Here is a 14,344-nt window from a genome sequence, read left to right as displayed (position 1 = left end):
AAGTTCAACAAAAGCAAGTGTAAAGTCTTGCACCTGGGAAGGAATAACTGCTTGTATCAGTACAGGCTTGGGGAGGACCTGCTGGAGAAGAGTTCAGTGGAGAAAGACCTGGGGGTCCTGGTAGATGACAGGTTGGTCATGAGCCAGCAGTGTGCCCTGGTGGGTAAGAGAGCCAATGGGATCCTGGGGGCATCAAAAGGAGTGGGGCCAGCAGGTCAAAGGAGGTGATCCTCCCCCTCTACTCTGCCCTGGTCAGGCCCCACCTGGAGTATTGTGTCCAGTTCTGGGCTCCCTGGTATAAAAAGGACAGGGATCTCCTGGAGAGAGTCCAGAGGAGGGCTACAGAGATGATTAAGGGCCTGGAGCATCTCTCCTATGAGGAAAGGCTGAATGAGCTGGGACTGTTCAGCCTTGAGAAGAGAAGACGAAGGGGGGACCTAATTAAAGTTTATAATTATCTGAAGCAGGGGATACAGGGGGAATCAGCCAGCCCCTTTTCAGTGGTCTGTGGGGACAGGACAAGGGGCAATGGCTGCAAGTTGGAGCACAGGAAGTTCCGCACCAACATGCGGAAGAACTTTTTCACAGTGAGGGAGACAGAGCCCTGGGACAGGCTGCCCAGGGAGGTGGTGGAGTCTCCTTCTCTGGAGGCATTCAAGACCTGTCTGGACGCCTATCTGTGCAATATGAGCTGGGGAGCTGCTTTGGCAGAGGGGTTGGACGTGATGATCTCTCGAGGTCCCTTCCAACCCCTATGGTTCTGTGATTCTATGATAGGTGCACACACACACTGGTACATACTGACTCACGATCACCGACTCAGGCTTGTGGCTTGCAGCTTCCACAGCAGTAACTTGGGGTGCAGGGGACTGAGCCCTGCCTGGCCCTGCGGCGGCTCTGCCCAGCTCTCTGGGCTCACTCTTTGGAGCGGGCTCGGCAGGGCTCCCCCTCAGCTGCCCGGCTCACAGGGGCAGCTGGCCCCCATGGGAGCGGCAGGCGGGCGGAAGGCCGGCAGCTCTGCCCTCCGGGAGGTGAAGCAGGGGGCAGGGGGGTGCGTTGTCTTTGGTAGACCCCAGTCCTCCTGTACTCCTCCGGGACAGCGCAGAAACCAGGAGCCCCCGCCCGGGCACCGCTCGGGCACCTCCAGAACTCCTCAGCCCGCCGAGGGCAGCGCCAGCACCTCCCCGCCGCGCCCCCGCCCCGCACCGCCCCGCCTCCTCCGCCACGGGGGCGAGTCCCTGCGCGTCCCCGCCCCGGAGCCGCCCCCCGCCGGCGGCCGGTGCGGCGGGGGTTGTGTGGCGCGGCGCGGCTCGGCTCGGCTCGGCGCCGTGCGGGCGGGGGGCCGCGGCCATGGTGGAGCGCGCAGACGAGGCGCCGCTGCTCTTCTGGGCCGAGGGCCCTGCCGTGTCGGCGCCGCCGCCTGCGGCTGAGGTGGGCAGCAGCGGCGACGGCGGGCGGCGGCTCGGCGGCGGCTGGAGCTCGGCTCCGTGGGACGGCGCGGGGCCGGCGGAGGCGGCGGGACCAGCGGAGGCGGAGGAGGACCAGATCGTGGCCGTCTTCGTGGTCACCTTCGACCCCCGCACCGGTGAGCGCCGCCGGGGCCGGGGCGCGGGGGGCCGGGCCGGGGCCTGCAGTGGCCGGGAGGGCCTGGGGCTCCCGGTGCCGCTGGCGTAAGATGGATGCGGGCCGGGGCCGGGCTGTGGGCTCCGCGCCTTGCACCCCTCCTCCCGCGGGGACCGCTCCCCGCGCCGACTTTAACAGCCGCGTCGCCGGTCCCCGATGGGGAGCTCCCTGCGGGAGCCGGGCTGCCCTCTGCCCCCCCGCCCCCAGAGACCGCCGCTTCCCGGCACGGCTGGCGGTGCCCCGCGCCGCGACCGGCCTCCCGGGGAGCCCCGTGCGCCCGGGGACCGGGAGCCGCGGGGGTTTGCCGAAAGCGCAGTGTAAAGGGGGTTGTGTTCCCGCCGAGAGGAACTTCTGACGGGAGGAAGGTGCCGCTCCAGGTCCTGGTCCGAGGAGACCCGAGCAGGGACGGGCATAGCTCAGCTCCACAGCGGGACATGAGACGGGGCTCTGGGGAGCACGCTGGGGCACCCCCTGCGCAGCATCCAGGCCCCGGGCTGAAGCTCTGCCCCGGGTCGCGCCGCTGCCGGGGGTGGGCACCGACCTGTTAGCAGCATCTTGAGAGCATCCTTCTGTCTCCATGGCGTGGCGTGGTGGAGATCTGCCTGCAGCCAGGGGCGATGGATGGCGGTACGGCAGGCTGAAATCTGCAGGCACAGCACAGGGCATGATCCCCAGCTGCAGCAGCTCAGTTATGTACTTCTTAGTGACCTGCGTGTTTAGAGTCTGGGCTCTGGTAGGCTCTCTGGACCCTTAGTGCTTTGCAGTGCGGCGATCCATGGTGGCAAGGTGGTATTTTCCACCTTTTACTGCCATATCCATCTCCCTTGGCACTGTTAGACCTTGGTGTTGTACCACTTCCTTTACTAACACAGGTTATTCAGGTCAGGTATGAATATCAGCATTTCAGAAAACATCTTTAATTTGTTTTGTGAGTTGTGCTGCTCCAGCAGTATCCAGGAAACGGGGCATCACGACACAGAAAGCTAGCATGTGCCTCACATCTGTTAACTCAGGTGCTGTGCTGAGGGGGCTGATGTGTCCCACAACAGAATGGTGGGTCAACAGAATGGTGGGTCGTTTGGCAGCCTGGCACCAACCTGGGGTGCAGAGGCCAGAGTGGGTCATGGTTTTGGTACCGTCAGGAAGTTTAGGAAGTAGCTTAGGAGATGCAGGAGCCTGTTTGCATCCAGATCTGGGGGTGAGCTCCTCATTCCTCTGTACAGACACTTTCTTAGCAAATAGAGCAAAAGCAGGAGACAGGAAGGCTTGGTGGGTTCTTCAGCAGAAGGAGGAGGTGACTGACATGCTCAGAAGAGGGCCCACATAGTGAAAACTGTCCCAGTCTTGAACTGAAAATCCCAAAGAAGTTGTGGAGAGAACATCATCCGAGGGCTGAATCATCTGAGGGCTTTCAGGAAGCTACCTGTTTGATGCTGCACCAGGGAGAGGTGTTGTCAGTCTAGAGGTTGGTCAGAGGCTCTTGACTCATCAAAATTCAAAATGAGATTAGATGTCATCTTTCCAACAGGAGATGGAAAGGGAAGGTGTTTCCCACAAGTATCCAACACACGGAAGAGCCCGGATGATTGCAGCAGCGGCAGGTTGTTGTTTCAGTCTGAGAGCATATGCCTTCTACGAAATGGTGAGATTTTCTTGGTTGGCAGAAGGCTGAGCTTTCTCAGGAGTTTGAACCAGCTGTTGCTTTGAGTGAAGTCCAGGGAAAGTTGGGAAACAGCTCTTCTCACATCTGATGTGCAGTTAATGCTGGTTATCATCAGCCTTGGAGTAGTCTGTCAAGTCCAGGAAGATTCAGCTTCCTGCTGCTACTCAACATGGATGCCGAATGTGAGGAGCGTGACAGGACCGTGAAGAGCACATCAGCAAATGTCAACTTTGCTGCTGAAGGGCAGAGGGCTTTATGGAGAATGTGGATGAGGAAAAAAAATCCTTGAAGTTGCAGTGGTGTGAACTTGCCGCAGTCAGAAAGAGGGTATGTGAGTTCCTGGGTGAACCACATCAGATGGTGGGAGTAGTAAGGGCTTCTGTATTGTTCATAAGGGTGTCGGGTCCTTGTGTGGGAGTTAAAGGAGATCGTGCACTTGGTGTCTGAGCTGGAAACCTGATTGAAATTCTCCAGGAAAAGCTCAGCAGACCAATTCTAGTAGCTTGCTCACAGCAGAATTTCTGGTGGTGGCTGGGAGGGTAGGTATGCCAGGTAATGTCTACATACAGGTAAGCAGTTGGGTGAGAGATGTCCTCTTAAGTTTAGAAGCGCTTGAAGCAATCGAGCTCAGTATATCGAGCAGTTGGATGTGATGAGTTCATGAGAGCAGGCTATAGGGTTGCCAGGCCACTTGCAGTTCTGGTGTCCCTGGGACTCCGTTGATGTTCATGTGAGTGGCTGAACATAAGAAGCAGAGGTAGTTTCTAAAGCAGTGGTGCTGTCCCCACCTCCAGCATGGTGAACCTTGTGGCACTTGAGGAGCTTTTTTCACTGCTGTTACACGAGAGCTCGGGCACCAGTGCAGAAAGTGAACTGTAACTTGTGTGCAGAACGGTGGCAGCCTGGGAGCCAACCAGGCCATCTTCTCCTTGCTCCCTGCCCTTTGGCAGCCCTCTCCTTCAGGGACCAATGGGTTGGGAATGCTTGACACTTCAAAAATTGTGAACACCATTTCTGCACAAACACTGGCCCTCAAAGAGCTCGGTCATGGGGGGCTTTTCAAGACTCATACTTGGCTTGGGTAAAGCGAGTGGAAAAAAAAGCAACCCAATAATTTTTCCACTGGGAGGGAGATAAAGATGAGGCAAAGTCCATGGTCACATCAACTGTCAGATCAGAACAGTCGAAAAGAGGCTGAACCTTCCCATCCCTTTTTTTGTGATGATGATGAGAGTCAACCTTGTAGAGGACCCGCACTGTCTGTTGGCTTCAAGGGTGATGTGAGTAACGGAGGGAAACAAGGAGTGAAGAGAGTGAAGTAATCTGTTGTGCACTCATGAACATGCAAATGTTCTGTTTTTCTGTCCCACGCTGCCTCCATGCAGGAAATGGAGTCACTGTGACAGCCAGGTCACACTTGTGCTTCTCGTGTCCTGGCACAACATGGTAGCGTTGCACAGCCAGGGACCCTAAAGCTCTTCAGAAACATCCAATGGTGAGGAAGGCTGGGTGAGGACCACCAAATGCTAGTGCCATCATCATTTCTGTAAGGACATGAAAATCCAGGGGAGAGAAAAAACAGAGGAGAAGGAAGAACATCCTTAACTTTGTGCACCAGAGCTGAGGGTGCTGTTTCTGACCTGGCCTGGAGCTGGGATCACAAGAGATCTTCAGGTCTGCCTCTTAGCAAAATCACTTGCCTGCTCTGCAACGCAGGGCGACTCTCGCTTGGAAAGCTTCCTGTGCACGGGAGCTGCTCTCTGCACGGGGAAGGGCAGTGCTTCCTCTTCTTCTACAACATTGCTCCCTCCTCCCCTGTCCAGCTTCTCAGGCAGGCTGGCGGTTGCTATCAGGTCTGGGTGAAGTCTCTCCTTTGTTTGCTGTACTGTTTCCCCAGACTGACTTAATTATTTTTTTTAATCTCCGTGTTTGCGACTGCCACGTCGCCCGTTCGTTTGTAGGGCAGGGTGGCGTGAGGAGCTGCCAGGAGCGCAGGTGTGGGCTGCTTGTGACAGATCCCAGGAAAACAAATGAGCTGTGTGATAGGCGAGCTGATTTAGTGCTTACGCAGAGGATAAGGATCTGTTTCAAGGCGTCTTTTCCTTACTTACTGGTACAGAACAGGCATTGTTTGGGCCATGGCCACTTCAACACCTCTGTAGTGGGTATTATACCTAACAGCAGCATTTATAACTAAACTGAAGCAAGTCAGTTTCCTTTGGGTGATGGCATTCTTTTATATCCATTTATTAATCTACAGGTAATGACCTATAAGTGACTCTGCAATGCATAAACTTACATCAGATCTGGCTTTAACCACAATTTTGTGGTTAAGAGACAACAATCTTAAAGAGTTGACAAGGGTCTTCATGTGCCTTTAAAAAGAAACCCAAACATGCACACAAAACCCCTCCAACAACAAAGCCAACATCTATATATAATATGCAAAACCTACAGGGGACCGCGCAGGCTGACATGATGTCACTGGGTTTCTCTGCCAGCCTTTCACACGCCTCAGAGGCGAGGATGCTTCACAGCAGAGCTCTGTGGTTTCGCGTGTGAGTGCACAGAGCTGTGCTCGGGGTCACGAGGCTGCCGCTGCTCCCCAGCCGGCCTGGCTCTGCGGGAGAGGTCTCCTTGTGGACTAGAAGTGGTTGGTTGGATGCAAAACCTCTTCTGTTGCCACATTTAGTGCTGTTGGGTTTTTTTTGAAGTCCTTGCCAGGCAGGGCTGGGGGAGGTCTGCTGAATACAGTGTCGCTGTGAGAAGAAAAATAGCCTATTTAAATGTCAGTAGCTAAGCCCGATTCCTGTGCGAGTGCATGCATGTACTTGTGTGGTATGAGTAATGACACAACAGGCAGGCTTCAGAAATGAGGCCTCGTATTTAAATACCTCTAAAAGTCTCAGCTGGCTGTAAGGCCCTTCCAGATGTACACTGCCCATGCAAGCACAGCGGGGATGCTCACCCCAGGAGGCGGTGGAAGAACCCTATCAGTAGAAAGCCTCGTCACGGTGCATCTGGCGTTGCGCTGTACTGAAGGACGTGTGTTTGCTCTGTTGTTAAAGCGGTTGCATTACTTCCCAGGCTGTTGCTATGGGCAGGCTGACAGAGAACAGGAACGCAGTGAGTAAACCTGCAGCACATCTCAGTGCAGTGGGAGTGTCCAGATGAGCGGGTTTTGCTTTGAAGGCTGGCGTGGCAAAGCCTAAGAAGTGCTCCTTTTTTTTGTGCATGGTAAACTTGCCAGCGGCAGGGCAGGACTTCATCGGCTTTAGGGACTTTCTGTGACTTCTCTGATATCATCTATTCCAGGATCAGGTACCTCAGGTGGCCTTTTCCATTGAACAACTGCATGCTTTCTGGCTGGGCTGGCAGGCGACAGATGTTTTGCTAATCTTGATCTGGCTTGTAATTTATGTGCTTTTTTGTTTGGTTATTCTAGCATGCACAAACAAGCTGCAGTACTTGGATCACCTCAGTCTCAATATAAAGCTTTACCTAACTCTTCCTATCCTAAACTAAACTTAAGAAATTCCAGGGAGAAGTAGTGATGATTGAGATGCTGGCTCAGTCCTGCCAAGCACAGCCAGAGGAGGATGTTGATGGTGGCATGAGCCACTGCAGAAACTCAGCCTGCAAAACAGCTGTCTGTGCTGTGGGTTCTTTCTATACTGGGTACTCATGCTGACAGTTGGAATGGAAGAGCATTAATGCCATGTAAAAGCAACAATTTGCAGTTGCTGGTGTTTGCCCTTTAGAAGGGAATGCTGTGCTTACCCAAAGAACTTTGCTTCTTTGCAGGCAACATGGTGGAGTGGTGTTTACCCCAAGATATTGATTTGGAAGGCGTGGAATTCAAATCCATGGCAAGTGGGTCCCACAAAATCCAGTCAGATTTCATGTGAGTACGTCCAAGCTCTATTACTGTATCTACACCACCATCCCTAAATTCAGAACGTGCAAGAATACCATCTATGAACTTAAGTTCGTGCATAAATGTGCTGCTAAACTGTATCTGGTTGAGCCAGAGATACCCTTCAGATAATCTCAACATGATATCAAGTACCAGCTACCCCTGTGGGATGTGCTATATGACAGTTTTGGCTGTGCAGGTCAACTGGTGAATGGGAAAGGCCAGCTTCTCAGTGGTGTGCAAATTTAGTGTGTATTGGGCAGATCATACTGCACTGACACTTCTGGGACTGTCAGCAGAGGCTCAGGATGAAGGGGAAAGAATAGCAGAACAGAAATGTGAGGGATTTTGCAGGAACTGGACTTAGAAAAAGGTTCTTCATTCTGCCAGTGCTTTTGGATCCCTCCAGTACCTGAAGGGGCCTACAAGGAAGCTGGGGAGGGACTTCTTAGAAAGACATGTAGGGACAGGACAAGGGAGAATGGTTTTAAATTGGAAGGGGGTAGATTTAGATTGGATATTAGGAAGTTCTTCACTACAAGGGTGGTGAGACACTGGCACAGGTTGCCCAGAGAAGCTGTGGCTGGAGGTGTTCAAGGCCAGGTTGGATGCACCCTTGAGCAACCTGGTCTAGTGAGAGGTGTCCCTGTCCATGGCAGGAGTGTTGGGACTTAAAAATCTTTGAGGTCCCTTCCAACTCCAACCATTCTATGATTCTATGAAGTGTTGTGATAAACAGTCCTTGTTCACTTTCTTATTTGCTAGCTCTTTCCTTCAGTGGAAAGACATTAGCTAGGAATTTTCTCTGGGGTTTGGTTTGGTTTTGTTCTTTTTCCTTTTTGAACCCAGTGTTGCAATGCAGCAGTGTTTTGCAATGAATTGCAGTGTCACAGTTCCTTCTGGTTAGAAATAACAGTTACTTTCTCAGAGACATGCAAACTGAACCCTTGCACTCAGCTAGAGTATGCCTCTGTGCTGTCTCTAAAAGTATGACTAGGTAACTAGACGGTACTCACAGCTTCATGCACTGCAAGATCTTCTTCCTTGGAAGAAGGGCACTGAATATTGACTGGGGCCTGCATCGTCTGTTAGTCTTCTTCCCAAGTTCTTTCCCTGCCTGTGTTTCTTATCAGCCTGTGACATGACTGGTAGTGGGTTTAGTGGTAGAGGCACTGGGAACTCTTCCCTTAAATGCCCTGTGTCTTGTTCCTGAGAAGGCTGGGGTACTCAAGGCCTGCCCTCCTTCAGAGAGCAGGATGGGGTCCCAATGGGTTCCCTAAAGAAGGAAACTTGTTCCCAAATCAGTATTTTTAGTGGTCAGTTACCTTTATTTTTGACTCTTTTGAACATAAACCTTTGTGTAAAATGTTTGTTCCCAGTTATTTCCGGAAAGGGCTCTGCTTTGGCCTGGCCTGCTTTGCCAACATGCCTGTGGAGAGTGAGTTGGAGCGTGGTGCCCGCATGAAGTCGGTGGGGATTCTCTCCCCTTCCTACACCCTGTTGTATAGGTACATGCACTTCCTGGAGAACCAGGTCAGGTAAGTTCCCTCGGGAATGGGACTGGCTGCTCCTCACCTGGGAGAGGTAACATTGCCTGGATGGAGAGCGGCTTTAGGAACGAGTAAGAGTTTGGCTACAATGCTGAGCTATGGTTTCCTTGAATGACTGCTTCTCCAGAAAGAGTTACAGGTTCACAAAGGGAAGCAAACAAGGAACTCATTAGCAGCAGTCTGTTCATTGCTAACAGGCCAGTCAGATGCTATTCAAACTACTTATTTTGTGGGGATGTGTCAAGGGTAGAGTTGAGAGGACAAGAAGTTTCCCTTTTCTCCCTCTGTAAAGGCTTCTTCAGAAGGCTTCTGAAGCTGTGATGGTGATCCAGCTAGATATGTGCCTCAGCTGTGTCGAATGGGCCTGGCAGGGTCAATTGTGCTGGTAGAAGGGAAAGCAGTTCCTTCCTGAGTGTATTATAAAACAGGACAGTCCTGTGCGTACGTCAGCTCGGTGTCTGCTTCAGTCCTACCCATCTTCCCTGACTGCACTGAAAGTGGGTGGTATTCCTGCCGCCTTGGCTGCCTTCCTGGATAAGTCTGTGTCGGGGCTCCTCTGCTAGCTGGGAAAGCAGATGTTGGCTGGGGTCAAGGCACAAAGTAAGTCTGGGAACACTACTGATCTCCCCTTTTTTCCCTTTCTTTTCCAGACACCAGCTGGAGATGCCAGGGCATTACTCCCATCTAGAGGCGTTCTATGATGACAAGAAAGGAGTTCTCCCTGACAGCAATGGCACCCCCACCTCTCAGCAACCTGTCCACTGGCTGCCATCCATCCACAGATACATGTACCCAGAGATGAAGGTGAGGGAGGTGCTCTGAAGCTTGCTGGAATGTACAGTGCGCTGCTGCTCCTTGCTGGTGTCTCATGCTTCTTTATATAAGCAGTTGCTCTAGTGCTTTGTAGGCTGCTTTAGATAAGATTTTGTTACTTGAACTGTTAAAGGCTGCAGTTCTCTGTCGTTGCCGTGTGCTGGTCTTGCTCCCACATTTCGACTTAGCATCTGCCATGTGTCCCTGTTTCACCTCTGAGCTGTTTCCTTCTCTTTCCCTCCACCTGCAGATCACACACCCTGCTGGCTGTATGTCTCAGTTCATCAAATTCTTTGGGGAGCAGATCCTTGTCCTCTGGAAGTTTGCCCTGCTACGCAAGCGCATACTGATATTTTCACCGCCCCCAGTTGGAGTTGTCTGCTACAGAGGTATGTTTCCAGGGACACCACAGAGCTCTGATCTCATAGGCTGAAGCACTGCAGAAATGCCTGGGGGTACTGAGGGCACTGACATCATGCAGGCCTTCAAAATCCGTTGCAACCATTCCTTGTGAAGGCACCGTGCGGCCTGCGTTGACCCACTTCCCACAAAATAGGAAGGCCTATTTTTCAGGCCTTTTAGGTAAGGACATACCTGGAGCTGTCAAATACAGTTCCTGTCAACACAAGGAAATAAGAGCGCTGAACCAGTCTGTGGAATCTGGTACCTGAGATTCCTGTGGGAGAATTGGTTATTTCTTATCCAAAACAGGATGCACCTGCCTAGAAATTCTGGTGTTCATGGGCATTTGAAAGCTCTACCCATTGTTTTCATAGAAGCCTGTGAGGTAAGCAGGGCTCAGGATGCCCTTGAGGGAATACTAAAAGCATCTCAGGATGTACTTCTCTTGTCCACAGTGTATTGCTGCTGTTGCCTTGCCAATGTTTCTCTGCCTGGTCTTGGAGGAACTGTCCCAGAGTCCAAACCATTCTTCTATGTGAATGTGGCAGACATAGAAATGCTGGAGACAGAAGTGTCATACGTGGCCTGTAAGTATGGTGGATCGGGCATGAAGCTTTTAACTGCAGGCTGCAAAACGTCTTGAGACACCAGACTGTGGAATAAAACTGATGAGAAATAGGATGTGCATGGAATGCCTAACCATGAAAGCCAGAGAGAACAGTTGGGTCTGCTGGGAAAGCAATATGCTGCTCTGAAAATCTTCTCTGATTTTGGCAGGTACAACAGAAAAGATCTTTGAGGAGAAACGGGATCTCTATGATGTCTATGTGGACAACCAGAATGTGAAAACACATCATGAGCATCTGCAACCACTCCTGAAAATTAACAACGCTGATAAGGAGAAGTACCGGCGGCTCAATGACCAGAGGTATTAATAGACATCTGGGTAGTCCTGGTCCTGGTAGGAGAGCAGTGCAGTGTGGGATAAAAAGGACACGCTGCTCCTTTGTACTTTCCTTCTTGTTTTAGTATGTTCAAAGTTATCCACTGCTTCAGCTCATCTCTTTGAGCTTCTGGTTCTACTGTAGCTGGCTGGTATGAGAGCCCCTGGGCACTCTGCACACATGATTACTCTGCCAGTCAGCTGGGGAAGCAGATAGACGGTAGGAAGAGATGCAGAGGCTGTGAATCACTGTTGGTTCACCACTGATCAGTAGCAGAACTGAAAACATAGCCTGATTTCTAGTCCAGTTCCTTAAAGACTTCCCTGTTGCCTCAGATACCGGGGCAGTGGTGTCAGTCTGATCGGTCTCCAAGAAATGGATGTGAAGTTTTCTATTGTAATCCTTGTCTTCTCCTGCTTTCAGGTTCAATTGTAGGTACGTGCATTTAATCTGTCTCCCTTCTCTCAGGCAGATGTTAATGTATTCTCAAGAAGTGGGTGAGGACTGTAGCTCCTGTGAAGAGGACCTTTTCATCTTGTGAGTGGCTACCTCTAATACTTCATTGGTCGCTGTCAGGCTTAGGAAGCCCCTTTCACTGATTTTGTGTTGCGCTGGTTTGGCATGATGGTTAGCATAAGTCCATAGTCTCTCCTTCTAGGGATCCAAGAATCAAACTGTCTCTTCCTCTTCAGATTATCTTCCTTTCAGTTTGAGAAGACAAATGAAGCCGTATTTTTCTCTACTGAGGTCTCTTAAATGCTGGGAGGGAGAAGGGAATTTTGAAAACACAATTACAAATGCAAAATTCCCCTCCCCATTTCATAAAACATAAGCACCACAGGACTTTTCATGCCAGAACATTTGGCTCAGGAGAGGACACTGCCTGTGGGAAGCAGACACTGCATCATGCTGGGGGATCTACAGCGCAGAGATAAGACCTGCACGTGGAGGACTGGCTCTTTGATGGAGCTGGCCTTGTACTTGGCAAACAGAGGAACCAGAACTAGGTGTAGAGCATGAAGTATGGAATGAAATGAAAACCACACCTCTATCACCTTCACTGCAGCACAGTAATGGGAGGGAACTGCACAGTGTGCAGCAGTAACAGGATGGAACTGTGTGAAGGGCTGTCAGGGCAGAGCTCCGACCTGCGATGAGCTGTGCAGATGTAGTCAGAGCTCTTTCTGAACAGCCATGTGTGTTCCTAGGAAAGCTGTAGGTAAGAAGTAGTTCTCACTGCTGTGTTCCATGCCAGTCACGGAGATTTACCCAGTGGCTCACAAGATGGGTGACGACATGCTTTCCTCCTTTGCATTATGGGAGCTATCTGATCTACCCACTTGGCTACCACAAAGTACACATTAGCTGAGTACGTGGCTTGCTTCTGGAGTGACATGCCAACCATAAATGAGCCAGACAGAAGCACTGCTGTAAATAAAAGGTTACTGCTTTATCTTTGTTTATTCTGGGTCATCCACAGGGTGAGGCTGGGAAACTACTACACCGTCACCTAAAAAGGTGGGGTCTGCGATTAAAGGGGTCAAATGCAGTTCTGGGGCTCTGTTGTCTGTTTGATAAATATACCGTGTTTTGGGGGTGCCAATGCCCTGGTCTCAGCTAACTTTATCCTATAGGTTTTTCATGGAGCAGAACAACCGCATATTTCAGACGCTGATGGAGGTGTCAGCCAGCCAGGACAAGACGCTGACAGCTGACCACGCACGAGGCATGGGCCTGGATCCCCAAGGGGACCGAAATTTCCTTATGGACCTGCTGGAAGTGTATGGCATTGATGTCATGCTAGTCATTGACAACCCCTGCTGCACTTAAACCAAGGGCAAGAGAGATGGGGAGCAAAGATCACTTTTTAAAGACTACCAGGTATCACTTAGGAGGATCACTGGAACTCACCACAGCCACTGGACGGATCTCACTTTATTTAATAACTTCACATGGAGACTATTTATCATTTTAAAACAAAATGTGATTTTTATTTTTTCCTCCTCCACTTCCCAATGAGTACCTCCATACAGGACTTTTATTTTGCCTCTTTTTGTCTCTCTTTCATTTATGGATTTCATTCTGGTTTTTTGTTTATGTAGGACCAGTTGGCATCTTTGCACCAATCCTCACTGTTGCAGTGATAGCTAGGTTTTGGCCTAGCCCGGATACCTGAGGGCCGAAGACTTCAGGAAAGCACTTTGTCTGATGGGGACCAATGTGAAATGCTGTAGCTGAGCTGTCACGACTCAACTGGAAAACCCTCCTATCATCCCCTCTTCCACTTGGGAACTGAGGAGAGCTTCAGCATACACTGTCAGTGGCCCAGTCTCAGAAAACATCTGTCCTACCATGTTTATTGGTGGGGACAGTTAAACCAATGATTAAAAACAAGACTCCTTTGAACACCCCTCACACAACTTTCAGCAGCCAAGTTGGAATAAAGCCACCTTTCCTTCTCAACGGCAGAGGCAGGTTTGGGGGAATGGGGTGCTGCAGGATCTTAGGACTTCACTTTCCAGAGCAGCAGAGTTTCACTTTCAGCATGTGAGGTGGTATAAAAACTGGCAGAGACTACACCTACCTGTCTCACAGCTGGAGCAGAGCACCCTCTCTACTTAATCCTTCCTTCCACTTCCTCTGCTTTTCAGTTCCATCACACCTGCTGCTTTGGTTCAAAATCTTCAAACCAGCAAGATGGTCTCCCATTTAATAGGGACCAGCATCACTGAGCCACCCTGCAGTCACTATGCTCTCCAGCCTCAGCTCAGATGGTGCTGGGCAGGATGGGGTTGACTACATACTCTCTAACATCACTAGCCCTTCCTATGTACCAGATGGTACTTGTCCCTCCCTTAACATTGCCTGGTGATGCTCCTTGCACAGCCTTCGGCACTGTTTGGTCACTCACTGTCCTTGGCTTTACGTGAGCAGGATGTGGCCTTTTGGCTGGAATGGCTTTGCAGGTTGCAGGAGGTTCCCTTGGAGTTTGGTGTTCTTAACTGTGACAGCTGCTAGAAGCAATGTCTAACACCAAGACTTTTCTTCCTGAGCAGAGCAGCTGTAGAACCAGATGAACAGCATTTCTCATTCTTGTGCTGTGGAAAGAACAGGATTCAGTTGATGCGGAGGCAGTGGTTCCCCACAGGAAGGCTATCCCTGTAAGGGTAAAGTCTTTCACCTTGTGAACTCAAAGAATGGTACTGTGGGTTCTAGGTGTGACATACTGCTTTGGCCCAAATCCTTCATTCAGTAGTAGCATCAGCTTTAAGCTAACTGTTCTTCTTGAACTGTGGCTATAGCTATTTAGCTGCTGCTTCAGGACCCTTGGAGCCTTTCTGGAGTTTGTAGAAGTGCAGCCTGTAGCTGCTGCATCCACTTATCCTTGCATTTTATAGGATGAGACAGGACCTAAACCACCAAAGTCTCACCT

The 14,344-nt window shown here is 51.0% G+C and overlaps 1 protein-coding gene across 1 annotated transcript; it reads left to right on the top strand.

Annotated features, from left to right (window-relative positions):
* Window positions 1–1,350: 1,350 nt before the first annotated feature.
* DENND11 (DENN domain containing 11) lies at window positions 1,351–12,741 on the top strand (the record flags this gene model as incomplete). The annotated part of the gene is made up of 9 exons (XM_084279372.1): window positions 1,351–1,585; window positions 7,091–7,190; window positions 8,582–8,740; window positions 9,403–9,556; window positions 9,816–9,954; window positions 10,423–10,554; window positions 10,745–10,895; window positions 11,380–11,448; window positions 12,546–12,741. The coding sequence occupies 9 exons, from the start codon at window positions 1,351–1,353 to the stop codon at window positions 12,739–12,741; spliced, it is 1,335 nt and encodes a 444-aa protein (XP_084135498.1).
* Between the last annotated feature and the right edge of the window lie 1,603 nt (window positions 12,742–14,344).

This window comes from Gallinula chloropus, assembly GCF_964237585.1.
Source record: "Gallinula chloropus genome assembly, chromosome: 1".
Taxonomy (NCBI): Eukaryota; Metazoa; Chordata; class Aves; order Gruiformes; family Rallidae; genus Gallinula; species Gallinula chloropus.
This window is presented reverse-complemented; position numbering and strand designations above follow the sequence as displayed.